The sequence below is a fragment of the Pantherophis guttatus genome, chromosome 2 (assembly GCF_059756535.1).
Source record: "Pantherophis guttatus breed Tessera chromosome 2, ASM5975653v1, whole genome shotgun sequence".
Lineage (NCBI taxonomy): Eukaryota > Metazoa > Chordata > Lepidosauria > Squamata > Colubridae > Pantherophis > Pantherophis guttatus.
Window position 1 is genome coordinate 134,752,811 of NC_142064.1, and position 22,240 is coordinate 134,775,050.

General features: G+C 41.5%; 2 protein-coding genes across 4 annotated transcripts; both read left to right on the forward strand.

Moving 5' to 3' along the window:
• Window positions 1-601: 601 nt before the first annotated feature.
• Window positions 602-8,568, forward strand: EEF1AKMT3 (EEF1A lysine methyltransferase 3). Its single transcript, XM_034412206.3, has 3 exons — window positions 602-810; window positions 3,391-3,502; window positions 4,938-8,568. The coding sequence occupies exons 1-3, from the start codon at window positions 628-630 to the stop codon at window positions 5,321-5,323; spliced, it is 681 nt and encodes a 226-aa protein (XP_034268097.2). The 5' UTR covers window positions 602-627; the 3' UTR covers window positions 5,324-8,568.
• A 642-nt stretch (window positions 8,569-9,210) lies between these two features.
• On the forward strand, window positions 9,211-20,272 carry TSFM (Ts translation elongation factor, mitochondrial). Of its 3 annotated transcripts, none has more exons than XM_034412209.3 (7): window positions 9,269-9,346; window positions 10,664-10,775; window positions 11,247-11,390; window positions 12,645-12,773; window positions 15,540-15,662; window positions 19,060-19,144; window positions 19,624-20,272. In XM_034412209.3, the coding sequence occupies exons 2-7, from the start codon at window positions 10,680-10,682 to the stop codon at window positions 20,040-20,042; spliced, it is 996 nt and encodes a 331-aa protein (XP_034268100.2). In that variant the 5' UTR covers window positions 9,269-9,346; window positions 10,664-10,679; the 3' UTR covers window positions 20,043-20,272. The 3 variants fall into 3 exon arrangements, with proteins under 3 accessions (XP_034268099.2, XP_034268100.2, XP_034268098.2); XM_034412207.3 differs by lacking the exon at window positions 9,269-9,346 and adding an exon at window positions 9,370-9,416; XM_034412208.3 differs by lacking the exon at window positions 10,664-10,775 and having other exon boundaries at window positions 9,211-9,346.
• The last annotated feature ends 1,968 nt before the right edge of the window (window positions 20,273-22,240 follow it).

A 22,240-nucleotide genomic window follows, 5' to 3' on the forward strand; every position in this document is an offset into this window, starting at 1 on the left:
GCAAATACCCTGTATGATCCTGTCTATGGATGTTCTCGAAGTAAAAGGGGGGTGGGGTGGGGGATGAATGTAGTGTTGCATTCTGAATAACGACTTCCTTGGTTTCAATAGCAGAGTGATTTACTTTGATCTCACTAGTTAAGATAGTTGTCAGAAGGAAAAGTTATGACAAGATTCTTTAGCCCCTGCTACAAACGCGTGGAAATGTTTTGTTCATTACAGACAATACTGTTCTATGTAATAAGTATTTTGATTCCGCATTAACAGAATGGCCAGATGATCTTAACTATCTTCGTTCCCATCTAATATTCGCCTACGTTTTTGTTTTTGTTTTTTTTTTGGCCCGGATCTGGTAATCCTGAGATTAAATCTTCGGGATGTCTAAGGAACACCTGCGATCTGTCCCTCGTTCCGAGTGGAACCAAAGTAAACACCCGCCACCAAAACAAATCACGTGGAGAAACTCAGCAAGATTAAGCTCCTCCCCCTTTCCCATTGAGATCCAATACCTATTAGAGGCGCTGTCCCCCCTGTCCAATCAGAATAGGGTACGCCAGCTGTTCCCGGATCGTTCTGTGCTACCCGCCTCCCCCCGCCCCCCCAGCACCCTAAGAAAAACTTGGGAAAATGGCGGCGCTGGTGTTTGCAGGCGACGTGGAAGTGGGTTTACAGTCGGTGTTTCCGCAGGAACCGGAGTTGTTTGCTGATGCTTTTCCTGTGCAGACCCGGTACCGGCTCTGTGGGCACGAGCTGAGCATTACGCAGTACCACGGAACGCGGCTGGGAGTAGCTGCTCCGGTCTGGGAGGCGGTGAGCGCAAGTCCAGCCTGGGACGGTCGAGTTTGAAGGGTGCTTGGTGTTCTCTGAGCTTGATTGCAAGAGAGCGCACCTAGGACCCCTCATTTCAACCCTGAGATACAAAATATTCTCCTCCTTTAATGGTCGAGATGGTTACGCCAGTAACTGGCACTGCTGGTTCAAACAGATCCTTTATGCATGTATAAGTAGTTGGCAGAAGAAAGTTTGGACAATTTAAAGTCTTAACAATTTATGATCATTCCCAGGAGTCGATTTATTTTAACAACAGCACCAGTAACGCCTTAACAACAAAGAAACATTACGAATATGTAAAGCCTCATTATGAATATTTAAAGCTTTTTGTGTTTCATTACAGTAAATACATGGAGTGATCTAGTTTCAAAGGGGACAGTGGGGATTTGGCACCCCTACATGCACATATTTAACTCCCTTTGGCACCTCTTTTCCTCAGTTGGCTTAGCTTCGAAGCTGGATTGGTTGCATAGCATTAACACATGGAAAATACAAATTATACAAAAGAAACTCACAACAAGGAATGAACATAACTGTATCAGTTTCTTTAGGGCTGCTTAATGTACTTTGGTACATCATTTGCCTCATTTCTCAGTGCATGTTCAGATCTGCATCTTGACTTTACCAACTTTGTCATTGAAGACATAAGACGTGTGCTTGGCATGTGATAATCCAGAACAATTTAATATGTTTGTGTAAGTATTTTCATAACACTACTCTAAGTCTCACTATTGAGACTTAAAACCAAAGAAAACTTAAAGGAAAAGTCAAAATGCTAAAATAACATCTGAAAGAGCACATATTCATCATAATGAATAAGTCAAGCCCTGCTATCAAGTTTGCTTAACTTTTTTATGTATTTATATCTTAATGGTTATATTAGCATCTCTGAGCAAGCATATCACTATTCTGAAAGTCTTAAGGATAAAGAGTATCTCATAAAAATGCATCATGGGTGTTTGCAGTGGGGAGCACAATGGAGAGTGGCTGAAAAGTGTAGCAATGTCATGATGACACAAATCCAGTGAGTTACATATGTGGATCTAATGTCAAAGTGCACGGACAAAAGAGTGATCTTTACACCATGGCATTAATTTATGCATGCTGTCACTTTTTCATTATCATGGTTACCTGCAGACAGTTGGGTACCTAGGGCTAAGCAGAGATAAAGTGCCAAAGGAAAGAGTGTCTTCTTTGGATAAATAGCAAGGCCAGGATATATATATGAAAGAGGAGGCAATTGAATAAGAACAATAAGAGAGAGGGCTAGAGGAAGATGTTAATGGTATATAAACTTGTACAAGTTAGTTATAAGGAACACATCAGGTATAGATTCTAATTACTTATTTGGAAAAATATAAACATTGGGGAATCAGAACATTTTTCCTTGCAAGAAAAAAAAACACTAGAAAAAGGTCAATCCGATATATAAGAGCCTGGTGGCGCAGCAGACTAATAGCCTGTTATTATCATCCAGCTGCCTGCAATTACTGCTAGTTTGAATCTCCCCAGGCTCAAGGTTGACTCAGCCTTCCATCCTTTCTAAGGTAGATAAATTGAGGACCCAGTTTGTGGGGGCAATAAGCTGACTTTGTATAAAATATACACAAAAGTATGAAGGCTATTGCTTAACGCATTGTAAGCCGCCCTGAGTCTCCGGAGAAGGGCGGCATATAAATCAAATTTTAAATATATATATATATATATATAGAGAGAGATATAGATATAGATATAGATATAGATATGTTTTCTCAGGTTTTCGCGGGTGTTTGAATATAGGTCTTTGGTTATTCGGGTCTTCTCCCACGTAAAATTGGAAGTGTCTTGGCAACGTTTCGACGAAGTCTCATTCGTCATCTTCAGGCTGGTGTTCTCGGCTTCGTGCTCACATTGCTCCTGGAAGCACGAAGCCGAGAACACCAGCCTGAAGATGACGAATGAGACTTCGTCGAAACGTCGCCAAGACACTTCCAATTTTACGTGGGAGAAGACCCGAATAACCAAAGACCTACATACAAACACGGCCTTCTAGGCCAGTGTTGAATAGAGGTCTGGGTAGAATAGACCTGGGATGTCCAATCTCGGCAACTTTAAGACGTGTGGACTTCTAATTCCAGAATTCCCCAGGATTAGACTAAGACCCATCTCATCCAGCATTCTGTATTGTACAATGGCACCCAGATGTGCCTGGAAAAGACCTTCCTTTTTCCAATTGGCAACACCACTTTCAGGTTTTCAGTTGTTCTGGGAACACATTGTTTCTCAAAAATTTGATGGAGAAATAAATTTTGCAAGTAATAACTTGCGATGTGTGCGAAACCAGGGTGATGAAATAGAAGGGAATATATTTATGTAAAAAAATAATTGGCTGCAAAGTACCTCAAAACAATTGCTAAAACATTGCCCCCTTGGAAACAAAAATCTTGTAGAATAGAAAACATGGTGCCTGCATCAAAAGAAATCTCTGAAACAAAAATAACTCATATATTTGGACTGATCTATTAATTTTTTTGTTTGAAGTTTTCATTGTAAATTGTTATTTCCTCATCTGTTTTTAAGGCTCTAGCTCTCTGTGAATATTTTGAAGCAAAGAAGGTGAACTTTCAGGATAAGAAAGTGATAGAGCTTGGTGCTGGGACAGGTGTTGTTGGGATCCTCGCAGCACTTCTTGGTATGTTGAATTAACTGCAGACAAAGATAGGGAAGATAATCCTCAATTTACAACCACAATTGACCCCAGAATTTCTGTTGCTAAGCAAGATAGTTAAGTGAGTTTTGCCCTGTTTTATAACTTTTCTTGCCACAATTGTTAAAGTGAATCACTGTTAAGTTAGTAGCAATAGCACTTAGATACATATACCTCCCCATTGTTTTACAGCACTCTCTGTGTAGTTTACAATGTCAGCGTATAGCCCTCAACAATCTGAGTCCTCATTTTACTGACCTTGGAAAGATGGAAGGCTGACTCAACCTTGAGCCCATCAGGATCAAAATCCAGACTGTGGGGAGAGTTAGCTTGCAATATTACATTCTAACCACTGTGCCACCAGCATTCACTAAATTAATAACATGGTTGTTAAGTGAATCTGGCTTCCCCACTGACTTGTCAGAAGGTCACAAAAGGTGATCACATGACTCTGGGACACTGCAGCCGCACGTCAGAAATACGTGCAGTTGCCAAGTGTCCCAAATTTGATCATATGACAATGAAGAAAGATGCTGCAATGGTTGTAAGTGTGAAATATTATCATAAAGTCACTTTTTGTAGCGCCGTTGTAACTTTGAAGGTCACTAGAGGAATGGTTGTAAGTCAAGGACTTACTTGTATTGGTTAAACCTTGGATGTTATAATGCAGGTGAAAGTTTCATGGGGACAGATTGTGAGTCATTGTGATCCATAATGTGTTAAAAACCTAAGGTAGTCCTCAAGTTAGGATCGCAACTGAGCCCAAAATTTTTGTTGCTAAGTGAAACAGTCATTAAGTGAAATTTGCCCCATTTTACGACCTTTCTTGCCACAGTTGTTAAGTGAATCACTGCAGGTTTTTTTTTTTTTTTTAATTTGATTTATATGCCGCCCTTCTCCGAAGACTCAGGGCGGCTTACAATGTGCTCAGTTAAGTTGGTATCACGGTTCTTAAGTGAATCTGGCTTCCCTATTGACTTTGCTTGTCAGAAAGTCGCAAAAAGTGATCACATGATCCTGGAACACTGTAACCCTTATAAATATGAGTCAGCTGCCAAGTGTTCAAATTTTGATCACATGACCATGGGGATATCACAATGATTGTAAGTATGAAAGATGGTCATGTCACTTTTTTCAGTGTCATTGTAACTTTGAAGATCACTAAATGAACTGTTGTAAGTCGAGGATTACCTGTACTTAAATTTTTTTTATTACATTTATATGCCACTCAATCTTATTGGTATATTGTTATGCATAGATTTATTGAATTCAACATGAAGCTTTATGATAATATTTCTGACTTGTTATTATTGTTTTTAGCACAGCTGGAGATAATTTGGTTATTTGTGGATAATACCTGTGATCTAAACCCTTGAAAGCTTTTTGTTGTTCAGAGTTCCCTTTCTTGTTTTTCTTTTAGGAGGCCATGTAACCATCACAGATCTTCCTGTAGCCTTGAAGCAGATAGAGGAGAACGTCCATCGGAATTTGCCTGCACAATGCATTGCACGGACCAGGGTTTGTGCTCTATCATGGGGTCTGGACCACAAGGATTTCCCTCAAAATTATGACTTCATCCTGGGTGCAGATATTGTCTATCTCAAGGACACTTACCCACTCCTGATAAGGACTCTCCAGCATGTATGTGGTGCTCAATCTATTGTCTACTTATCTTCAAAAATGAGAGAGGAACATAGTACAGCACTGTTTTTTGAGACTCTGCTCCCTATGCACTTCACCACAAAACTCACCTTTAGGAATGAGACTGAGAATATTAACATCTACAAAGTGACCAGCAAGAATTAAGTTGGTTAAAGACTACCTTTGGTCTTACACAGTGGAACATTCATTTTCCATCTTTTTTTTTTAAAAAAAACAAACATTGTGATTTGAGAATTCAGCATGGAATGAACTTGGTATCTCTCACTAATTTCTGTAAGAACAGATCCTGTCTGAGAAACAGCAGCAGTCCTACCAAGCATGTATTGCCAGTGGAAATTTAACAATAGGAGGTAGCCATTCTCTCTACTGACTTCCTCCTCTTTTCCTGAAGAGACTGTGAGAGAAATCTGAAGTTATGTCTTTAAAAGGTAAAGGTTCCCCTCGCACATTTGTGCTAGTCGTTCCCGACTCTAAGAGGCGGTGCTCATCTCCGTTTCAAAGCTGAAGAGCCAGCACTGTCCGAAGATCTCTCCCTGGTCATGTGGCCGGCATGTCTAAACGCCAAAGGTGCACAGAACACTGTTACCTTCCCACCAAAGGTGGTCCCTATTTCTCTACTTGTATTTTTTACGTGCTTTCGAACTGCTAGGTTGGCAGAAGCTGGGACAAGTAATGGGAGCTCACCCCGTTACACAGCACTACGGATTTGAACCGCTGAACTGCCGACCTATCAACAAGCTCAGCCTCTTAGCCACTGAGCACCGCATCCCTATTATGTCTTTAAGCATGTGTATTTTCTAGGTGTGATATGGTTTTCAGGGATGGCTCATTTTGTTATTTTTTGCAGGTATGTTCAAAAGTGGCTATCAGGCACCCAATGGTTTGTGTGCAAAAGACAGACTAGCAATAGCACTTAGACTTATATACCGCTTCATAGTGCTTTACAGCCCCCTCTAAGCAGTTTTACAGAATTAGCATATGGCCCCCAAACAATCTGGCTCCTCATTTTACCCAACTCTGAAGGATGGAAGGCTGAGTCAACCTTGAGCCTGGTGAGATTTGAACTGCTAAATTGCAGGCAGCTGGCAGGCAGCAGAAGTAGCCCACAGTACTGCATTCTAACCACTGCGCCACTGTGGCTCATATGAATGCAGTAGTTCTAATGGTGAACAGAGGTGGACTCTTTGCTGCACTTAGGAAAATTTATTCATTTATTTGAATTGCATGTCTACCCTTTGACATCTGATCCTGGGTGAGAAAAACAGCAAGTTAAAAACACATACTGAAGCACATAACATTTGGGGCAACATAAAAGTCCACATCAGAGTCAGGGCATCTGAATCTCAGGTAATACGCTGTTTCACAGGGATGAACAAAGATACATTTTGTAGGTCCCCTAAGATGGTACTGTTGAATGAAAAGGATTTAGAACATGTTCAGAAATAATTGGAAACATGATCCCACAAATAATCTAGACCCTGAGTCATGCAGAATAACAACCAGCATCTTGAACTGATGCAGAAAGCTTATGCAGCTCGCACAGTTGTATTTACTCTGGTATAGCAAGGTGGTCCCTACCTACTGCTGTTGCATTCTGGTTCAGTTATAGGCTTTGTGTGATTTTTCAAAATTAGCTCCATAGAGCACATTATAGTAGTGCAAATACAAGGTGATCAAAGCATGAATGACTATCCTAAGGGCCTCCTGGTCCAGGCATGGGTGCAAATGATGCACAAGATGGATTTGTGCAAAGGTTCTTTTTTTACTCTTAAACGGAAGTTGAAACCAGAGATGGCTAACCTTTTTGCTGTCATGTGCCAAAAGCGGGGGGACCCGGGGGGGGTGCCCACACCCATAATTATATGCGCCCTGTCCCCATGCATGTGTGTGCGCCTCCCCTTTTGGCACGCGATGGCACAGTGGGCCCGGTTTCCAGCCTCCAGAGGGCCTCTGGGGGTGGGGAAGACTGTTTTCCCCCTCCCCAGGCTCCTAGAGAGGCTCTGGAGCCTGGGGAGAGCAAAAAATGGGCCTTCCCCACCCCCCAGGCCCTCCGGAGGCAGGAAACAGCTTGTTTCCCTACTTCTGGTAGGCCCAGAAGACCCGAAAATCAGCTGGCTGATGCACACATGCGTGCCAGAGCTGAGTTCGCGTGCCCACCGATATGGCTCCGTGTGCCACCTGTGGCACACGTGCCATAGGTTAGCCATCACGGGCCTAGGCCCTAGGAGAAATCCCAGAATTGCACACCAATGGTGTCTGAGGCAATGCAACCCCATCCAGAACCAGTGATGGAAAATCTCCAGATTTGGGGTGGGGTGTGTGGTTCTAAACCCCATAACTATTCAAATTTTATTAAGATTGAGCCTAAGCTTGTTTCTCCCCATTTGGGCCCCCGGAGCCTGCAGACCCTAAGATAGAAGCTCAATAGCATCACTTGGTTTGTCAAGAGTCAAAATATTAGCAATCATCAGCACACTTATGACATCTGACCATGTGCTGTCATGATTTCACCCTTACCCAGTAGGTTCATGTAATTTAAATAGGAGTGGGGAAAGCCAAGAACTCTGGGACCTTGTAAAGTGGGACCAAGGAAGGCTAAAATAGATGCACCACTTCTATCCCAATCCTGCTAGAGGTGATCCACAAGTATGATTAATGCCATCTCACTATTATACCTAGACTGAACCCCAAATTAAAAGGACCTTCAAAGCTGCAGCTTAACCCACTTCCCCAGCCGACAAATTGTCCAGTGTTGTTGGATTTAGTGACTGCTTCTAGAGTAGGGAGTTTTTTTTCTCCATGACTAAAATTCTGATTTTGCTCTTCATCCTCTTCCAGCAACATTTTATCATTTAATCTCTAGCTAGAAGGTCCTTTGAAAACTAGGGCTCTCTGGAATCAAGCCATAGAGGCACAATGTGGTCCAAGGCTGTCACACTCTCAATCCAAAGTGGCAATTAAGGCCGCAGTTAAACCACTTATCAGAATCTGAGAAACAAACTCAAGTTCCCTCTGAAATCCACAGGGTTCCATAAAACTGTCCTAAGAATGATGTGGAATTCAAGTGTTGGTTCTTGCTTAAAAGTACAAGTTCAAGAATGTGCCAGCTAGGCAAAATGAAGCATATAATATGTGCATTAAAACACATGGTGCCTTTTCTCATTTTGAGATATTTTTATGTCTTCCTCTTTACAATAACTTATACAAAGTGGAACGTGATGTTTGTATGTACCCGTAGACAAACGCTGCATTTGTATTTCCAACACTATACTGAACCATTCATTTAGGAATCAAGGCTTCAGTCGAATTTGTTGTATACTGTATCTTAAAAGATGCTAGTGATATATGTGTGTGTGCATTTTGTAAACAGATTCTGCATTGCATATCGACTGTAGAAGTACAGCTGCAACAATATTTATTCTTGCTGCATTGCATGGAAGATATTGTGGTTCCCCAAGATCATTTATTGATGATCTTAAGGACCATAATTACACTGCTCAAAAAAATAAAGGGAACACAAGCAGAAGACATCCGAGATCTGAATGAATGAAATAGCCTTATTAAATACTTTGTTCGTTACATACAGTAGTTTTGTGTTCCCTTTAGTTGTTTGAGCAGTGTCTAAACTACTGTATGTAAAGAACAAAATATTTAATAAGGCTATTTCATTCATTCAGATCTCGGATGTCTTCTGCTTGTGTTCCTTTTATTTTTTTGAGCAGTGTATTTCATGAACTAAAATAATTTATGTTACTTGACCTCCGTCAATTACTATATTGCAAATGGTAAATCAGTAAGTATTTGCATCATTAAACAGCATTAAAGTCCATGTTAAAAACTGTCAATTTTTGGGGTGGGGGGGGGAACCCACCGGTCTAAACCCAGCAAGACGCCGGCCTGGCTGCCTTCCCCTCTCTACGGCTCAGCGGCGTCTTGCTTCAACCAATGAAACGCCTAGCTCTAGGTGGGTTAGAGCGAATCAGCTTCGAGGGAAGGTAGGCCCGTTCTGCGCGCGCGCGGACTTCACTCTAAGGAAGCCGGGTCTTCCTCGTCGCATAACGTAGAGGGTTGATGACGTCTAATTCTCGCGTCCTCGACATGCTGCGCGTTTCAGGGTTGAGGTGGACTCTGGTCTCCTTGCAAGCGAGGGGCGCTTTGGTGCCGCAGGTGAGAGAGGCGCCTGCCTGGAGGCGATGCCGAAACTTGAGCCACTTTACCTGCAATGGTTCTGCTTGCGGTCTGTTTCCATCCAGATCACCAACACTAGAGCAGGTTCCCACGTTTCTTTTTATAAGGGGAGGCTGCGAGGCTCCTCTTTGCCTTTAAAACAATAGAATTGCATGCGTGGGAACTTAACGTGAGACTTTCCTATTTCTGCCTGCGATTCAAATTTTAATTTTTTTAAAAAATTTTCAAAGGCTATCATTATAATGAATCTTTGTGTAGAATGGCCGAATATAAATTAGTTTGGTGTAGTGGTTTTAAGGCACCAGGGTTAGAAACCGGTAGGCTGTGAGTTTTAGACCCGCCTTGGGCATAAAGCCAGCTGGATGATTTTGGGCCAGCGCTCCAGGGACAATGCAAACCACTTCCGAAAACTTACCAAGAAAACCGCAGGAACTTGTCTAGTCAGTCACTCGGAATCAAGGCTGACTGGAAGGCACAATCAGCCCATTCAACTAATAGGGCTTATTTGAAATTGGAAGATCTGGAAGTAGTCATTCACGTCCTCATTATCTCAAGGGTGGACTTCTTCCATGGGCTTTACATAAGGCTGCCTTTGCAAACTATTTGGAAACTGCAATCTGGTGCAAAATGATGGGCAATTTACTGGCAACTAAGAGCTGCTACAGTCACATGACATCAATTCTATGCTGCATTGACTTATGGGTACAGTTCAAAATAGTTAGTTTTAACCTGTAAACCTTGACTAGCTTCAGTCTCAGGTTTCTCTGGGACCATCTTCAAATTGAATCTGCCCACGGATGGAGGTAAATATACATGCCCCATGATAATGTTGCAGAATCCAATGTGGGTTGGTCACTGGGACCAGAGGTTTACTAGAGGAAGACTAACTTCTGGTCCCGTTGACTGACCCAGATTGGATCTTCAATCTTCCCACTCCCTGTGAACAACAAGAGAGGGGAGCCTCCTCTCTGATAGGTTGCAGGTAGTCCTTTTCAACAGTTGCTTCTACTCTAGAAAATTTTCCCTCCAAAAATGCAAATGGTCGATACCGTGTTAGTCTTTAGAAAAGTAGTAAAAACTATATTTTTGAAAAGGAGTTTTGGAGGTTGATTTACTTATCATCTCTACAAGGAAAGGCTCACTGAAGTTGGATGTTTTATTGTGGAATTGTGTGTTACAGTTTTTAATCTATTATTAAATACACTGTGATTTTGTAGGTGTTGTATTTCATATTGTAAACTTCCTAGAGTAATTTATTACAAACATTAAAAAACAGAGGTTTCTTCCATGCTTCAGAAGCCAGTTTGGCACAATGGACTACATATCTGCCCTCTCATTTCTTCAGCATCTGAGAAAAGCATCTCTTTTCTGTATGTTCTCACCAGATCAAAAGACAGCTTTGCTACAGGTGAATTGGTACCTGCACATTCTCTTTGGGACTTTGTCAAACTTAGAATTCTGATTGTATGTTTTTTTGCTAGAGGTCATTTCTAGTAAGATCAGTGGAATTGATTTCCAAGCAACTGTATGGCAAGAGTCCCCAACTCCCGGCTGTGGTCCATTATCAGGCCTTGAGCTGTTCAGAACCAGGCCGTGGAAGTGGTGTGAGCAATGGGCAAGCACATGTGTGCGCACTCCATTTGTGTGAGCGGTGTGCACAACTGCACACCACTTGTGCAAATGGAGCTGCGCATGCTTGCCTCCACTCACACAGAACCATCCCCCCCCTCCCCCCACCGGTCTGCAAAGCCAGAAGGGTAGGGGAACTCTGCTGTATGGGATCACATTCTTAATTCTTCTTCTTCACTTTGCTATCCACAGATGGGTCAGTGGCAATATCAAACCTTTTCATTTTATTTGTTGTTTTTCCCCCATACAGCAATGGCATTTGCCTCGTTTCCTTCATCTTGGCATTCCTGCCCTGGCAGCAAAGGAAGCACTGATGAAACTTAGGAAGAAAACTGGCTATTCCTTTGTGAACTGCAAGAAAGCCTTGGAAAAATACGATGATAACGTAGAAGAAGTAAGAATAATATGTGTATGATATTGTAATCCCATATCTTTCATTTGCTCATTCTTTTTCCTTCTTATCAACATGCTGCTTCCCAAAAAATCTTGTTTTAAAATCTGAGGTACAATTTCGTCTTAAAGCAGCAATCTTGTGCTTGCTGACAAAACAGTAAATCCTATTGACATTGGAGAATTTAGCCTGGAGTAAATATAATTAAATCTGTACTGGCTCTTGTTTCTTCTTGCCTTGTGAATCCGTACATACTTTCATAGGCAAACAAATTATAAAATCACATTTTTGGCATTGTCTTTTCTGTGCCACTGACAAACTTTTATACAGTTCAAGAGTGAGCAGGAAGAGGAGTGCTCAAATATGTAACCACCCACTGCTGTTCCTGCTACTCTGAAAATCCATACATGGGAAAAACTGGAATGTGACCGAGGAACTTTTCAATGATTTTCTAACTTTCTACTTACAAAGTATTTTTATAATAGGGACACGTTCAGAGCTATTCACCTCTTTTGTAGAAGTATAATGGGAGAATACATTTGTTTTTATCTAATATCCCCTCAATTAAACAATGTTACTGGGATACCGGAAGTGGGCATTCTTTGTCATGATACTGCCCTCTTGAACACTATTCCGCCCAAGATTTATATGTTCCTCAGTGCCTATTTAAATGAGCCCTTTAACATATGTCTGTCTCTCAATCAGAATGGGTGGTAGTTCCCTTGTGAGATGTTTGATGGTTTAATTTATCTTGTTTTTTTCTTAATTTACTTCTGGATTATATATCTTTTTCTTTTTATATACAGATAGTCCTCAATTTATGACCACAATTGAGCCCAAAATTTATGTTGTTAAGTGAGAAATTTGTTAAGTTAGTTTTGCCTCATTTCCTTGACACATTTGTTAAGTGAATCACTGCAGTTAAATTAGTAACACGTTTGTTAAGTGAATCTGGCTTCCCCATTGACTTTGCTTGTCAGAAGGTCGCAAAAGGTGATCACATGACCCCAGGATACTGCAACCGTCATAAATGTGAGTCAGTTGTCAAGCATCCAAATGTAAATCACCTGGCCATGGGGGAATGCTACAGCGGTTATAAGTGTGAAAAATGGTCATCAGTCATAATGTTTTCTCTGCCGTTGTAACTTTGAACGGTCATTAAATGGACTGTTGTAAGTTGAGGACTAACTGTATTTGTATGTATGGGTGGATAGATGGGCGAATAATTATATTTCATGCTGGGGTTTGTCTTCAAAGGCTGAAGTCTGGCTGCACGAACAAGCACAGAAGGAGGGATGGAGCAAAGCGTTGAAACTTCAAGGGCGGAAGACAACAGAAGGTCTAATAGGGCTGCTTCAAGAGGGAAGCTCAGCAATAATGGTAGAGGTGAGTCTTTCCTTTGGCCTGAAGAATGAAGACCTTGTTTTCTTCCAGGCACTGAGGCCAGATTGTTTATAAAATTTGCATAGGGTGATTAATTTAATTTAATTTAATATTTAAATTTATATACCGCCCTTCTCCCGAAGGACTCAGGGCGGTGAACAGCCAGAAGTAAAAAACATCAAATACAAAATATAAAAACAATTTAAAAATGAATTAAACAATTTGGCCCGACAGTTAAAATCCCCCATTAAAAATCCAAATTAAAATACACAATTGGAGAGATTAGGCCAGCCCGACTTGATGAAATAAAAAGGTTTTGAAGGCCCGACGGAAAGTACGTAAGTCTGGAATCGTCCGTATCTCTGGGGGGAGCTCGTTCCAGAGGGCAGGTGCTCCCACAGAGAAAGCTCTTCCCCTGGGGGCCGCCAGTCAGCATTGTTTGGCCGATGGCACCCAGAGGAGCCCCTCTTTGTGGGAGCGTATTGGCCGGTGGGAGGCTCTCGGTGGCAGAAGGCGGTCCCGTAAATATCCCGGCCCTAAGCCATGGAGTGCTCTAAAGGTGGTCACCAACACCTTGAATCGCACCCGGAGGACCACCGGGAGCCAGTGCAGCTCGTGCAGGAGAGGTGTTACATGGGAGCGCCATGACGCTCCCATAATCACCCGCGCGGCCGCATTCTGGACCAGTTGGAGCCTCCGGGTGCTCTTCAAGGGGAGCCCCATGTAGAGAGCATTCCAGTAGTCCAGGCGGGAAGCAACGAGGGCATGAGTGACCGGTTGGTGGGTGGATGGATGTTTTTATCAGGGCCTCAGTGCGGTTTACTGTTTTAAGTGGCTTTATTGAATTGTGTTTTTGTGTTGTTTACTGCTCAGGTTTCCTTTTGGCAGATGGGCAGCTATATAAATTGGTTAAAGAAATAAATATTAGGCATCTTGGAGCAAGAATGATTATATGGGAATATGCTTCTCCTTAGCATATAGGTGTGCTCTGCCTTGAACATGGTACTCTTCGATGTTTGGGGCTACAAGTCTCTTTGGAAGGGGGTCTTCAAAAATTTTTAAATTTGTTCCATTTAAATTAAAATAATTCGTCCTAAATTCAGACAGCCCTTTTGCATTTAAAATGAGCTGCCTAGATAGCGCGTTCAAAGTGAACGGTGTCAAACTTAAATTACTGCTTCCAAAATTCCAAAACAGCCTATTTCAAATTCCCAATGGGATAATTTGACTTTGAAACTGGTCTCTGCACCACTGCTCTCTTACCACAGGCAGCAGGACTAGTGATCAGGGATAGCGAGAATGTCAAAGACAAAAGAGAAAGGAACGTTTGCATTATAGTTTGCTGTAATTGTGAAAAGCCTCTCTGGATATAAGTTTGGAAGCAAGTGTTCTCTTAGAAAAGCCACTTTCTTTACGTCTCCGAGTAACAATATAAACATGAATACTTGCTTTTGAGCCTGCTGAGGTAATGCAGGAAATTTTCCTGGTCTTTCCCAGATTCAAATATCAGGAAATCTAATTTATCTAAAGTATAGGTCAGTTCACTGGTCAAAGGTTTTTAAACAAATGGTGTGTTTAGCTTCCTGGGTTTTCCCCTTCATTTTATTGTTTTGGTTGAGCAATACTGGCATTGAATAAAATGATATAGTGCTGGGATCCTGCTTTTTTGTAATAGGATCCTGCTCAGAGTCTGTGTCAAAGACAAAGAGATAGCTGCAATGGTTTGGCAACCGTTTTCATAGTCTTGGGGCAGGGGGAACAGGCAATGGAGCTACTAAGGATCCTATTAACAGCCATTTTACATTCAGTTCTCCTTAGACAAGTACAAACCTTACAGTGGTGGGGCTATCTTTACTGTAGAAGTAGGTCTAGGTAATAATTAATTAGTAGTATTAAACACACAGTTAAACAGAGCTAAGAGGGCTGTGAAAATTTTTACAGACCCCTCACATCCTGGACATAAACTATTTCAACTCCTACCCTCAAAACGACGCTATAGAGCACTGCACACCAGAACAACTAGACACAAGAACAGTTTTCCCCAGATCGCCATCACTTTGCTAAACAAATAATTCCCTCAACACTGTCAAACTAGTTACTAAGTCTGCATTACTATTAATCTTCTCATCGTTCCTATCACCCATCTCCTCCCACTTATGACTATATGACTGTAACCTTGTTGCTGATATCCTTAAGATTTATATTGACTGTTTCCTAATATGATTTGATTGCTTATTTGTTCCCTATGATTATCATTAAATGTTGTACCTTATGATTCTTGACGAATGTATCTTTTCTTTTATGTACACCGAGAACATATGCATCAAGACAAATTCCTTGTGTGTCCAATCACACTTGGCCAATCAAGAATTCCTATTCTATTCTATTCTATTCTATTCTATTCTATTCTATTCTATTCTATTCTATTCTATTCTATTCTATTCTATTCTATTCTATTCTATTCTACTCTACTCTACTCTACTCTACTCTACTCTACTCTACTCTACTCTACTCTATTTTGGATATTAAAATAGTATTTATCAATTATCTTGCATACGCTATGTTTAGCTTTGATTCATTGTAGTTTTAGAATACAGGATATTTTTACAGGGTAAGGAAGAGAGAAGAATGTCAGATTTCTAGAAATTTAGGATCTCACTTTCACCCAGCTTGACTTTAGGAAAGTCTGTGTGTCTAGCTCTATTTTAACCTCTTTAGTAATATAACTGCTGGTGAGATATTTCTAAATTAGCCATGCTTTTCTGCCAGGTAAACTGTGAGACTGATTTTGTGGCCAAAAACGTTAAATTTCAACAGCTGGTTCAGCAAGTAGCTATTGGAACAATGATTCACCATAAGGAGACTATAGACCAGTCAAACACATATACTAAGGTAAGAATGATGTAAACACATGTATGTGGGCCTCAAAAATATTTGTTAATTTTGAAGAAATTATACTAATATTTCAAAGCACTACATTTAAATCTTCTTGCTGGTTGGTTCTTCAGGAGCACCTTCAAACAAAATTCTAGTTGGGCAATTAAAAATGTCAAAGGTAGCTTTTTAGGTGGGGGCTGGCCAGCATGGCACATGAGACTTAGTCTAAGAAACTAGTGCATTGCTGATCAGAAACAGGTACGCATTTTGAAATAACAGAAAACAGGTATGTATTCCCCATACTAAGTGATACTAAGGTATCTCCTCAGAAGCGCCTGCAAAAATGCAATGATTCTTTGGCATTAAGTCCTTCAGAAGAAAAATGCAGCTTGCTGCAAAATTGCCTCGTAGCTCATGCCTTGCATCTATTAAGTAAGTGAATGAAATTTATTTATGTACAATTTCATATATTGCTGTATTGTGAGAAAACCTCTAGTAATCTAGGCCATTTCCTGGTTCAGGAGCATCTTAGCCTGAATCCACCATTCTCTCTTTTTTCCAGGCTAGAATATGTTCTACTCTTATGGTGGATAAAATTCTCCAGAAAACATAGGAGCTTTATGCTCCAGGACAGGAATCCCTCATTATCTTTTTTTCATTCCATTGTTGACATCTTATGGTGAGGTGATGACTATAGTAAATGGACCAATGATGCAAAATAAACAGAATTTCTACATCAGTTGATCTGGGGGTTTTGTTCTATTTTGGGAAGTTGACAGTTCTGTTGTTATAGTAGTAGTTGTTTATTTTCTGAGTTGTGTGAAGAGTATCTCAAAACACACAGATTCTCAAGTGCTGCTTACCTTAAAGTGCTATAAAACATGCCGCCAATTATGACTACTGTCAAACTCCAGCAGTGAAACCAAAGAGGACTCTAGGTTTCATAGGCTATACAACCTTCTGTGTCTGGTAGGCGCCTTACTTTTGCTATGGAACCAAGTGTTGTTGAAATAGTGGAGCTGCAGGGAATTCTTTCTTGGTTTCCCAGTGTCAGTTTGCACCTTTTTAGCTAAGCATATGCAGAGAGAGAAACCAGTGTGGTTTTGAAAGATACTTGGTTAATGAAACAAAGCTATAGTGCTCACTTTCCTTGCAGCTTTTTTTTCTTTTGGGGGCACAATTATACTACACCCCGTGTTTGCGTTAGTCTTCTGTAAAACCTGCCATATTAAAGCAGTAGCCAGGTAGCATTTTTAGCATCTCTGTCTTGAGAGCACAGGCTTTGCACGTGAGCCTCCCCACATAATGCAGCTTTTTGCAGGCAAGGTTTCGGCAATGGATCAGGTGTCCTGATCCCACACGTTCCTGCACACAAGCCCTGCGTTAATGTTCCTTTGCAAACAACGCTGTGCAGTGAGATGGAGATCGGAGTAGCTACTTGAGCACTTGGGCTAAAAATGCAGCCTCAGTCCTGTTATAGGACACAGAAACCTTCCCCTCAAAAAAAATCACCTCAGTTGAGCTGAGGCCCTGGTAAATTTAGACAGCCCAGCGTCGCTTTTGATAGTGAGGTGGGTGGCATATACATGTAGGTAACACTCAAAGTCTCTGATGTATGATTTTGACCTCTTCGCGAGCTTATTTATACTGAGCTTATTTTCACATTTTTTTTAACAGTTAGGAATTGGACGTTGTCGGGAAAGATACAGAGTTTACATACATCATCTGTGCTCAGTGAAGCTAAAGGATATCTAGCAGCATGTCTCAAAGGCTCTGGGAATTGCTGCCCCTTTTGACAGTGGTTAATGGCCATCTTGTACTTTCATTGGACGTCCTGTTCCCATCTCCATCAGAATCTGGCCTAGAATGAAGGAGGCTTCCTCTGTAGTTCTGTTGCATGTTGTCTTCCGGGAAAAGAATAGCACCTACAAGTCAGTTAGGCTTTTTCTCCCTCAAGTGCGTGTCCACCAGTGTTGCTGTACTTATTATGTGTTTTTACTGTTTTTTACTTTTTTGTCAAAATAGTTCTACTGTTTAACTTGGTTTTAACCCAGCACTACATTAACTAGATAGCAGATGGTCTTTTTAAAAAATTAAATACATTTAAAGTTAAAAAGGGACGTGGTGGCTCAGCAGCTAAGGCGCTGAGCTTGTCGATCAAAAGGTCGACAGTTCAGCAGTTCGAATCCTTAGAAATCCTAAATGCCTCCCGTTACTTGTCCCAGCTTCTGCCAACCTAGCAGTTCGAAAGCACGTAAAAAATGCAAGTAGAAAAATAGGGACCACCTGTTGTGGCTCCGTTACCTGAGCCTGTGTCATCGGCAGGAGAGGACTCCGAGAGTGAAGGAGAGGAGCCGGCAAGGCCTCCTCTCTGGCAATGCCTTCGGTGTCCGCTGAAGGTCAAGAGATAGGCCCGGGGCCAAGCACGTCCACAGGTGGACAGTAATGAGGGAGATGAGTCTTGGCTGGATCCTTTGCAGCATCGCAGAGATAAGCACGCGCAACAGAAGAAGAGGTGTGCCAGAGATTAAGCTGAGTCACTGGACCACACCCCACAGGATATGGCCATTCAGATTCTGTGACGGACAAAACTAACTACTATTGAGTCACATTGCATCTTTGGAAACAATAATAACAATAATGTTATCTGCCTTGGATTTAATTACGGACTGGACTTGACAATTCTTGAACTGTGTGTATTTTGTTTATGAGTAAAGTCTTGGCAAGCAGCTACTGGGTTGCTGCCAATCCTCTTATCGAAAGAATTGGTTGTCTGCCAGTTTATTTAACCCCGGCTGTCTGTTTGTGTGTGTGAGAGAGACAGGGACAGAACGCCACCTTTGGCGGGAAGGTAACAGCGTTCTATGCGCCTTTAGCGTTTAGTCATGCTGGCCGCATGACCACGGAGATGTCTTCGGACAGCGCTGGCTCTTCGGCTTTGAAACAGAGATGAGCACTGCCCCCTAGAGTCAGGAACGACTAGCACATATGTGCGAGGGGAACCTTTACCTTTTAAAGTTAAATAACTTTTACAAACCAGTAGCTGGCAATTTCTGAAGCTTTCTAGATATGATTTGCTGTAAGAGCACAACAGTCCTATGAAACAGTCCGATTACTATTTGTGGGTGGCAGATTGGATGAGTTTGACAAAAGAAAAATACTGCAAGAAAACACTATAAAAGCCCTTTATTGTTGTTCCTGGGACATTAGACTATTGCTTCTTGCTGACAGTTTGCTGCTGATGTGGTTTGCACCTTTCTCTTCATTCCATTTTTATTATTCCAAATTCCTTACCACATCAGAAGGAAAGCAATGCATACAGCCAAGTCGTTAAAAAGAACTAGTCCCTGGATTTACTTTGCAGGTTTCCGTTAAAAAAAATTAATTGATACCATGTTTGAATGTTTTCTAGCGTTTCTTAAATTCTGATGAGCTTTCTCAAGTCAGGACAGGACCAGAGGGATCTTTGCTTACTGACCAACTTGCTCTGGCGATAGGTGAGTGTTTGGTGCCCAGTTAATAGCCAGCAACAGGCAGAAAGGAGTGGTAACAATTTGCTGTTTTCATGCACTATGTTTTACTTTTGAATGTATGGAATTTATGACTGATGGAGAGATGTAATATTCTATCTATTTATATTCCATCTGTTCTCCCAAGAGCTTAAGGCAACATACATGTAGGCCTCTGCTCATTTATTCCTCCACCTACAACATTCCTGGGAGAGGGAAGTTGGACTGAGAAAGAGTAATTGGCCTAAAGAGATCCAGTCCAGTCTCCGCCATCTGGGGGACAGCCAACTCTTAAACTACTATCCTAATTTTAAGGGGACCCTTCAAATATTTCATCTTACTCACATTGTTGCTTTGCCACATGTTGGTGAGCCCTGAAACATTCTCTGCACCTTTAGTAGTTCATGCTGTTCTCTCTGCTTCTTCTCCTCCCCCTTTTTAAATTTTTTCTCTCTTTTCTTTTAAAGGCAAGCTAGGCGAGAACATGGTTGTTAAGAGGGCAGCATGCATATCAGTGCCTGAGAATTTCTTCATCGGCTCTTACGTACACGGGTCACCCGCTGAAAGCAGCTCATTGCTTTCTAACATGTTATTTGGCAAATACGGTGCCATGGTGATCTGCAGTTCCTCGGAGGAAGACCCAAAGTCTGACATTGCTGAACTGAGCAGGAGATTGGCCCAGCATGTGGTAGGTATGGCCCCTCTCTCTGTGGGTTCTCTGGAAGACGAACCCGGAGATGAATCTGAAACAAAGATGCTTGCCCAGCCATACGTTATGGAGCCAACAATTTCCTTGGGACAATACCTTCAGCCGACTGGTATATCTGTGTTGGATTTTGTGCGGTTTGAATGTGGAGAAGATCCAGAGTTGTCCGAATCAAGCTAGGCAAGATTGGTTTGTCAGACTGGGAATGTCAGACTAGTTCCCAATTCTGCTTGGGCTTGGGAGCGATTCACAGAAGTAGCTGGTAATGCCAGTAATGCTACATCTAAAGCCAAGAATGAAGAACATTGAATGTCTTTCGAAAACACAGAAATGAGTTTTGTGGAATGTGACCAACAAAATGTTGCAAACAGATGTTAATGTAACAAATAAAGTACAAGTTCCTTCTGTGATTGTAATGGTAAGTTTATGAGGGTTGTGGCCTCTTATTCAAGCCTGTCATATTGTTCACATTAGCTTTCGGAAATGTGACAAATCTGTCTTTATTTTCTGTAAATGAAATCAGTAGGATTCTTTGAAACTGCCTGTCAGCAAACGTCACATGCCTTTTGCATACATTTAAAATTCTTAACCAGAGGGACAGCATATGTATTTTGCTGAGTAATTAATAACTCTATTATTCTGATTAATGAAGTGTCTTTGTGAAGAAGAAGTGAAATAAATAAGGTAAAGGATTCATGAGATGGAAGGAAGGGGTGGGTTTTTCTGAATGCCAGTGACAAGTTGAGACTGAGACTGACAGTCATCCGGAAGACACCAAACGAGAGAGAATTTGTCTGTGAGGTAAATAGCTGAATCATGAAGAGCAGACATTCCTTATACCCCTTGGAAACTTCCTGCAGCCCCTCCTCAGACGTAGTGTGTTAGCAATGAAGACTAGAATTGCCTTCCTGTTTCTATTTAAGTCAGTTGTTAAGTCCCTTTGACGTAGTTACTACCAATAAGTAAACTAGGATCTTAAATTTTTCTTGTCCTGCGCCCTCTGACCCAGATTCTAAAAGTGTCTGGAATAACAGCAGTGAGGCATTGTAGTTGTCGTCCACCAGAAAAATGAGTCTTCTTTAATAGAAGATCCATGTTTTGTTTCCTGCTGTAGTTTGTAGTATTTGAACAAATGTAACAGGTTACTGTGTCACTGTTGTAGACAAACACATCTGTTTAGTAACTTATACTGAAATTGGCTTTTGCACAGGGTAAGACGGATGTCTTCAGCACCCACATGCAACGTCAGTTTGGTTACTTTATGTCCATATTAACTTGTTAAAGAGATGACATCTTTTAGCATAGCTTAGGCCAGTGATGGCAACCTATGATATATATATTAAAGGTGACACACAGTGACATTTTAGGTGATAAGCCAACATTCACCAATACTCAACTAATCTTGAAAGTATACCCCCCTCTTACATAATTTTCAGAGGCTGTGTGAGAATGGGGTATGCGCTCACGCAGCCTCTGGATCCTCTGAAAATTGCACAAGAACAAGGTGTGCTTTCACTTGTGTTTTGGAGGCTGTGGAGAGGTTTCTCTGAAGTTTCTTCAAGGACAAAAGCCACATGGACCTGAACCAACCTGGGCTAGTTCCACAGGGACTATTTTTATCAACATAAAAATAATACCGCTTGAAATAGTGTGTGGCAGATCTCGGTAAGTACTAAATCTCGGGGGCAATTACAACATTCCCCAAGGTTTGTGCATCTGAGTTGGCCTGGTGGGGGTGGACAACTTTAGGTCTGATCTTGGTGCTGCTGAATGTCATTGTTCAAAGTGGCCTAGATGGGGGCAGGAGATTTTTTTCTCTTATCCAGGGGTACGTGGTCTGATACATCAGCAGAGTCAAGTTAGACAGTTACTAGAAACCAGCATTGCTTTGTCAAAAATGGATAATGCCAGACAAAACTTATTGTCTTCTTTGACAAGGTTACTAAATTGGTGGATCAGGGTAATTCTGTGGACATAGTATATTTAGACTTCACTAAGGCATTTGACAAAATGGACTGCAGCCTATGTCTTGGTAAGATAGAAAAATGTGAGATAGACAATACCACCACCAGATGGATTCGCAATTGGCTGACCAACCGCACTGAGCAAGTAATCTTCAATGGAATTGCATCTACATGGAGGGAAGTATGCACTGAGATACCCCAAGATTCTGTATACTATAATTTTGTGACCAATCCTTGTATTCATGACCTTCACAGTCCGTAAACAAAAGAAAAGCTGAAGTAAGATCATACACACAATTGCTGTTTCATTTAGTGACAGCTTTACCTAATGACCAAGTTGCCAATCCCAATTGTTAAATGAGAACTGCCTGATGCAGGAGCTTTCAGCTCCTGCATCAGGAGTGGATTGGTGCT

Excerpts from the sequence above, each read along its gene's own strand:
- EEF1AKMT3 (XM_034412206.3), top strand. The coding sequence starts at position 628 with ATGGCGGCGCTGGTGTTTGCAGGCGACGTGGAAGTGGGTTTACAGTCG. Across the intron at positions 811-3,390 it reads CTGCTCCGGTCTGGGAGGCG|GCTCTAGCTCTCTGTGAATA; the intron begins GTGAGCGCAAGT and ends TCTGTTTTTAAG. Across the intron at positions 3,503-4,937 it reads GATCCTCGCAGCACTTCTTG|GAGGCCATGTAACCATCACA; the intron begins GTATGTTGAATT and ends TTTTTCTTTTAG.
- TSFM (XM_034412207.3), top strand. The coding sequence starts at position 9,373 with ATGCCGAAACTTGAGCCACTTTACCTGCAATGGTTCTGCTTGCG. Across the intron at positions 9,417-10,663 it reads CTGCAATGGTTCTGCTTGCG|AAGCCAGTTTGGCACAATGG; the intron begins GTCTGTTTCCAT and ends TCCATGCTTCAG. Across the intron at positions 12,774-15,539 it reads GCTCAGCAATAATGGTAGAG|GTAAACTGTGAGACTGATTT; the intron begins GTGAGTCTTTCC and ends CTTTTCTGCCAG.